At 40.9% G+C, this 7,727-nt stretch overlaps 1 protein-coding gene across 1 annotated transcript; it reads left to right on the forward strand.

Annotated features, from left to right (window-relative positions):
• The first annotated feature begins 107 nt into the window (after nucleotides 1-107).
• On the forward strand, nucleotides 108-4,879 carry opn8c (opsin 8, group member c). Its single transcript, XM_085372978.1, has 4 exons — nucleotides 108-210; nucleotides 1,419-1,712; nucleotides 1,835-2,166; nucleotides 4,382-4,879. The coding sequence occupies exons 1-4, from the start codon at nucleotides 108-110 to the stop codon at nucleotides 4,877-4,879; spliced, it is 1,227 nt and encodes a 408-aa protein (XP_085229104.1).
• Nucleotides 4,880-7,727: the final 2,848 nt, after the last annotated feature.

The following is a 7,727-nucleotide window of genomic DNA, read 5'->3' on the forward strand; positions in this document are numbered from 1 at the left end:
ATGGCGACAGAACCCCATGCATAAAAGAAAGTCAGCCTCATCTCCCTTTGACAGACAGGACTGGATTTCAGCCACTGCAGCATCAGCAACACCAGCAGCAGCGACCGATGCCTCTGAACTCCTCTGATGGAAACCGGACCACCTCCGCCTTCACCTCCAAACTGACCCCAGCTGCTGACATATGCGTGGGACTGGCCATCTTCTCCATCGGTATGCTGAGTTATCTGTTCTCTCTATTTCTGCTTTACCTGGAAAACAAAAATGCTGTTGACTATTTTTTTGATAAGCTTAATTCACGCCTTTAAGTTATAAAAAGTGCTTTAATTTCCACTAAATATAAAGTATTTAAACTTTAATCATTTCATTTTCTTTTTCTTTCCATTGGTTCGTTTTCAGTGAACTTCTCAGATCTTATATTTGACTTTTATTTGTCTGCAGGGCTCAGTCGCTCATTAAACTAGTTACACTTGACTAGGAGCGCTGAAGGTGTGCATTGCAATAGCAGTAACTATAAGTAAGGATTTAACCTGTATTGTGTTGTCACTCATATAAATGTGTGCTCGGTTTGCCTCTAAGACGTCAATAATCCAGTTATTCTGCATGGTGGCTCTCACTTTGATATGTACGACCTAAAAATGAACTCCTAGCATGTCAGACTGCTGGGCAAATAGTGCAAAGTGCCCATAAGAAGGTTATTCTGCTAAAGATGGTTTTCTTAGATTTTCCACACAAGTATACAACATCTGCCGACATCAGGTGATTCTCAAACTAATGAGCAACACTCATATTAACAGCTGGATATCGCAAAATAAGAGGGAAATATTTGTTGCTGCTCCAAAAAGTCAAGAACAAAAAAAATTGTTCCTATTTGTTGTCCTTGAAACACAGTGATCAAAACAGGAATCTTGGCTGAAAAAATCAAAATGTATTTGCTTATGTGAGTTTTGTGGAATTTATTTTGTTTTTTCAGGGGAAAACAAATCGCACTGATGTAGTCAGAAAGCCTCAGTTATCAAATATGATACCCTCGGCATTAAGAGTTTAAGTGTGTTGTATTTTATTTTTATGTATACTTTTATATTGCTTTTTTAAATTGCCTTGAGGCATCATTGTGAGCCTATGTTTTTATCTTTATATTAAACAACATTGACATTATCTGTAATTAAATGTGCTATTTAAGTAAAACTGACATTGGCATATCTGATGGGAACATTTTCCATGGGATACGCTCACTTTAAAGTAATAACGATGCCCTTTTGAAGGTATAAAATATGTAAACATTTTTTGCTTTGTCTCAAAAACTTTCTAAATGTTTGCTAACATTTTGGTCATAGCAATTATAAAAATAGTGTTGCTTCCAAAGAGGCCAAATGCTAAACGAATGCAGCAGTTTCCTTCTGACCTTCTTCCCGGTGCAGCTCTGCTCTCTGTAATGGGGAATGGGCTGGTGCTGGTGATCTGTTACCTCAGGAGGAAGAAGATGGTGGGCTCGGAGCTGCTGTGCGTCAACCTGGCTGTTGTCGACTTCCTCAGCTGCATCTGCTTCTACCCGCTCTCCATCCTGTCCTCCTTCCACCACGCCTGGCTGGGAGAAAACATCACGTGCGTTTACTACGGCTTCGGCTGCTACACCTTCGGCTTGTGCGGCATGTTCACCATCACTGCCATCAGCATCATCCGCTACCTAAAGACCTGCTACAGCTTGGCTTACGGTGAGGACTGTTGTTGTTAGTTAATAAGAATTTGATGCTAAGAGTAGTAGTTTCATGTAACTCATGTCCCAAATGCCCCCAATCTTGCAGTCTCTATCCTTTTTTTTGCCTTCTTGCTGTAGCTGTGTGGCTGAAAGGAACCAACATCCGCCTCTTGTGCTGTGCTATCTGGCTGGTTGCTACAGTGTGGTCCAGCTTCCCTCTGTTCGGCTGGGGCGAGTACGTCCCCGAGCCTTACGGACTGTCCTGCACAATCGCCTGGCAGGGTTATCACACCTCCGCCAAGGATGCCTTCTATGTCATCTGCTCCTTTGCCTGCTTCACGCTGGTTCCCGTCCTCCTCATTGTGGTGTCGCAGTGCAGGATCCTCTACAAGGTGTCCCGCTTCTCCTACTTGCTGTCTGCTAGGGGCATCCGCAACAACCTGCGCCGCGCTGAGAAGCGGCTCTCCATGGTGAGCTTCAGTCTTTACATTATATCTGCAGACTTGACAAACACACATGAACTGAGAATGTTGAGAGAATCCAGTCCAGGCAGCGCTCGAATTTGCTGCTGGGTGCACACCAACAGGAAATTCTCCATCAGTGGTCGAATAGTGCCAAAAATGACCACCCGTGTCTCTTCCTGATAACTGATCCTTGACCTCATCATCAGATAACTACACCAAACTAGTCAGGTCATATGAAAGAGAACAACCCGAATATCCCGTGAAAAACATCACTCAAATACCACACCTGTAATTTTAAAGAAAAATTAATATATACTAGCCTATGAAGTGAAACCAGATGCTTTTCATATTGAGCTCAGCTCATGTTGTCTATTCACACTGGGGAAATGATTAAGTGACCATGCAGCAAAGGATATTGAATAAGGAGGTGGCACGCAGGAGGAAAAGAGAAACACCACAGAGAAGATTCAAGAATGTAGTGATGCAGGATGTGCAGAGGTGTAACAGAGGAGGATGCTAGAGGCAGGATGGAGATGGAGGCAGATGATCCAGAGAAATTAGAGAGATTTTTTTTTTCCATTTACATGTAAAACTATGTTCGGCACACAAGGCAAAAACTTTATAAGAATTAGAGTTAAATAAACTGTCTTTATAGAGTTATCTCAATATGCTTTATCTTGCAAAGTAAAAACCCTGCAATATATTAGCAGCTGGTGACAGTGGGAAGGAAGAAGTCCCTCCTGACAGGAAGAGGCCTGCAGCAAAACCAGGCTGGGTGTGAACCATGAATATTACAACAGCAGGGTATGGCATTAAATGAAAAACAGGCTAATAATTAGTATTTACATGCTAGTTGCCAGTTATATCTCCTTTCCTTTCATATGGGATGGTCCAGTGTATCTTAAAGGAGGTAATAAAGAAAGCAATGAAGCATCTTTCTTTAAGTTTTGGAGCTTTTATAATTTCGAACCTTTCTCTGTAAAATTCTCACTTTGACCTCGTGGCATTAGATCAGACTTTATCAGTTATAGAGGTATCACAGTACTAATGCATTGTGAAGGTCGTACAGGCATTCACATCTTTTACTCATCAGTCATTACTCATTGCTTTCATTTAGCCCTCTGTGCATTTTTATTGTGGTTGGAGATCGGATCTAAACTTAGATCTTCTTGGAGTTTTAAGGCAACAGCATATCTTGGTATGTAACAGGGTTTTGAACAAAGCTGATAATGACATGTATCTGTTAGAGACTTTGAAGCTGGAAGAAGAGCCTCCAGCGTTATCTCAGAACTAAACATTTGAGCCTCTTGTCTCTCCAAGTTGAGTCACACTTTATACTTGACTTGTCTTTTGTCTGTAGAACCTTTGATTTTGAATGTTTGACTGTCCTGCAGTTTATCACAGATACATTTCAGCCACATCAATCGATGTATTCTTCCTCTGAATGGAAGGGAGGATGTAATCAGTTCCGTTTGTCTATTTGTGTTTGTTAGCACTCTACTGTCCACAGGATTTCACATTTCTTTGTGATGGTAGATACCAATAACAGCTCAAGCTGATTTAAATTTGCTGAAAATCCCCTCGAGGTCACAACAAACCAACTTTATATTACTCACAATTTTTTATCGATTGTCTTCGTATTTTACAACAATCTAAACCTTGGGGGATACGAGTACCTAGGTTGGTTAAGCATTTGACCTTGACCTTCACTATTAGCACCCGAGGTCAAAGCTGACCTTGAAAAAAAATTCAAGAAATCCAGAGTACCAGGAGAGAGCCCACGAGGCCCAGAACACAGTGTGAGGCCCAGATGACCAAGAGGTTGTAGGGAGGAGTTGCCTCTGCTATGTTTTTTCTATTAATATTTAAGGGAACGGAAATGGGTTCATTCCAACCACACGAGATGGAAAAGATAAAGTGAAGGTAAAAATAACAAAAATATCGTTATATTTAAAAGAAACTCGTGTCGCTTTAAAAATAGAATTAGTGCCATAATTTTTTCCTGAACACGTCAATATTCACATGACCGTACGAGATCCGTTACTAGGAAAGTGTAGACATGAAATATTCAGTCTGCTGCACCACATGATCTTTGCTTTGTTTGAAAATGGATCGTTTCATAGGAAACAAGTTATTTGTGTGTCAGAGATGATTCATCAGGTCTCTGATTAGTTTCCAGTGTACTAACTTACCCTCTTTACTCTGTCGCTTCCCCTTCCAGATGTTTTTCTGCATCAGTTTGGGTTTTGTAATTGCCTGGGCTCCCTACGCTGTCGTGTCCTTCCTTTTCATTTTCCACAAGGAGCACCGGTACATGGCTCCGGAGGGTTTCGTGTTTCCCGCCCTCTTCGCCAAAAGCTCCCACATCTACAACCCATTCATCTACTTCTACTTCAACAAGACTTTCCAGCGGGAGCTCCACCGGCTGCTTCTCTCAACCTACCACAAGCTGGGAGGAAACCGAGTTGGGGTCCACGTTACCACAGCCCATCAGGCCCCAAACCCCATCCATATTCAGCTCCAGGAACAAGGATCCAGCCAAAAGAATAAATTGGGCTCGTCTCAGGGTGGAACTCAAAGCAAACATAAACGCAAAGTACTGCAGAGCAGCAACAACCACGACAGGCTGGTGTACACCTGCTGGGGCTCCACATCGAAGAAAGCCTCCACCATCTCCAATAATAAACCTGCCAGGGCCTCCATGCCTATCTCTATATAAACAAATTAATTAGGAGTCATTTCACTAATGTTTGAGAAATTGCTGACTTCATCATGTATCCCAACAACCATTAGTCTAACCCACGTGGGCCAGGGTACCACGTAGTGTTGCATTTGAGTTCACTGAGATGAGCAGTTCACATATTTGGGCTAATTCTGTGTTGCCAGTGTTTCCCCTGCAGTGGCCGCAGCCTGCACCACTCTGTGTGTGTTGGGGAAGTTTTACAGTAAGAAACTTTTACCAAATGTCATCATCTATGTGGTCTTAACTGATCGTAAAGAAAGCTGAAGAGGTAAAAACCACATCAAAACTGTACAGATATTTTTTTTTTTTGCTATTTTGTCTCGTTTCTTGACTCGTGTTGTTTGGATGAGCAGCTCTTGAGAAAAGCTGCGACCAGTCTGCCCGTTCTGCACGACTACGTTTTGAACACACACTCACACACAATCAGTGAATGTATCTTTGTCGCTGTCCTCTTTTTCAAACAATAACTTGCCTGCATGTGATACGTTTGCAGGCTCTGTACTGCATTTGCTGATTTTGTAACTTATGCGTGAGACTGTGAGAACGTATTTCGACCAGTGTGTGTCCAAATACTTCGACTCAGAGAGAAAGCATGTGAGGACTGTTCACAGGCGTCAGACGAACTGGAATTCAGCTTGACACTGGAATTTCATTTTTTTAAAACGAGACTTGCAGTCTTTGAACATTTATGTAATTTGGACATTTCAGTGTTTCATTTTTAATAAACTTATAAAACAACTCAAAACCTGTTTTTTTGTTTTTTTTTTCTTTTTCATTATGAAATATTGTTTCTTGGCATAGTGGCCATTGTTGTGGGTTTTTTAGGCACGTCTTAATATAAATGATTCATCATCAGTGTTTTAATCCCTATGTTGCCACACTAACAGCTAACTTCTGGGGAAAGCGGTGATGATTTGTCAGCCCAGACTGTGCCACGAAATTTCATCACAACTGGGGAAACCCAGTTAAATTGTTTTTTATTTAGTTAAATATTTTCTTCTGAAATAAATAAATCACTTCATCAGTGTGGAAATGTAATAATACGTCTGAATGACGACAACAACAACAAAGCCTTGATTATAAAAACTAATCATTATTGGGTGCCATTAATAATTTAAAAGGGACTGACTCTGTGCGTCTGCAGTACAACAGAATAATTGATCGGAAGTACAAAAATCAAAATTGTTGTTCAAATCGGTTGACAAAGACTGGACCACAAAACTGTGAATAGAGCATGTGAGAAGTTTACTTTAAAGATGAACAACACAAATCCTTGACAACTATTTTAAAAAGAACTGGTGTGAAGGAGCGAAAAATCCATAACCTCAAAGAATAAGACGGCTGGGGTGACTTTAGCAAAAGAACAGTTCAACAAAGAAATATTAGGAAGTTATGAGATGGAAAAACTCCAACCAGACATGATTATTTACTGGTTCAAAGGCCGAGTCTGATCCTCACAGAAGCCCTACCTAAAGCCCAAAGAGCGCAAACTAAATACTAAACATGGGAACTCTGATCTTCAGTGACGCCATTCGTGTCGCATATTTAAAATAAACGCACCCTTCCTTGACATTTTATTATCTCATTATCAAGCTTATTCATTCACATTTAAGTGTAGCTGAAGTGTCTGGAAATTAATGAGAAACATTAATACAAGACCAGATCCATCTTAACTGAGAAAAAGGCTCCAAACCGGTCTATTCTCATTGTAATTATTTTCAAAATCTCTCAGGATTCTCGCATTTTTATTCAGACCATGCAGCTGTCTGAGGGTTCAACAGCTGCATGAACCAAAGCAATAAAGTTTCCTCACAGAGCAGAAATGCGAGGCTTCGTCTCGTGTCTTAATGCTTGTCTAATAACTTAATAGCTTCTGAAATGGTGATCAGTGGCTAAACGATTTGTCTAGAGCTCCTGGGGTTTAGAAAGCTTATAGAGGCACTTCCTCAAATGACTTGTGGTGCCTTGATTTTTGTGTAAATGTGTCTCTAAACAACTGAAATTTCACAGCATAGTGAAGCACAGCAGATGTATTATTTCCTGTAGCGCAAAAGCTGAGCTATGAGAGGATACACATTGACCTTCCAGTGTAAATGAGCAACTGTTTGCTGTTTACAGTTTGTTCCCGTCTCACAGAATGGTCTAAAAACAGTTACTGCTTCTATATAAAAAAAAAAAAAAAAAGATAATTATCAAAGTCATGCACGATCAGCTTGCAGGTATGCTAATCAAGCTTTTTGCAGAGGCTTTGACGCTTGATGCTTGTGCAGACCGCCAAACAGTTTCCCACAGATTTTGTGTGTGTGTGAAGTTACATGCATGCATGCACAAACAATTCAATTCAATTTTATTTATATAGCGCCAAATCACAACAAAAGTCACCTCAAGGCGCTTTACACACACATGCACAGAAAAAACAAACGGACTGAACGTGACCAAGAGGGCGACATTTCTGTCTTAGTGTACCAAAGCACCAAAATCCTGGACTCTGTGTTTCTATCAAAGCTCTTTGAAGATGAGCAGTGAGATGTGTAGCCGGTCTTTGTTTATGTGCTGGCGATGATGTAACCTCTCTTGACAATAGGCCGCATTGATGAGCCACAAAGCAGCTCAGTGTTTCCCTCATCATCCAAATCAGCAGGAGAGCTTAATTGCATCTCGCTGGTCTTCATCTGGAATATTACAATGACGCCAAACACTCACCAGAAAATGCTTTGAATGCTTAGCTATCATAGCTTTTTGCAATGCACTTGCTTATATTTGTTGGCTTTCATGTTTCTCTCTCTGCCTTCGTTTAAATGTCGTCGCACCTCCGTGTTAATCA

This window comes from Diplotaxodon limnothrissa, linkage group LG15 (assembly GCF_057381915.1).
Source record: "Diplotaxodon limnothrissa isolate DT_005_m linkage group LG15, D_limnothrissa_male_GT1.1, whole genome shotgun sequence".
NCBI lineage: Eukaryota > Metazoa > Chordata > Actinopteri > Cichliformes > Cichlidae > Diplotaxodon > Diplotaxodon limnothrissa.

What these genes read in the sequence shown, in the direction of transcription:
- opn8c (XM_085372978.1), top strand. Translation starts at nt 108, where the DNA reads ATGCCTCTGAACTCCTCTGATGGAAACCGGACCACCTCCGCCTTCACC. An exon ending in CTGCTACAGCTTGGCTTACG is followed by an intron (nt 1,713 to 1,834) that starts GTGAGGACTGTT and finishes TTCTTGCTGTAG; the next exon opens with CTGTGTGGCTGAAAGGAACC. An exon ending in CTGAGAAGCGGCTCTCCATG is followed by an intron (nt 2,167 to 4,381) that starts GTGAGCTTCAGT and finishes TTCCCCTTCCAG; the next exon opens with ATGTTTTTCTGCATCAGTTT.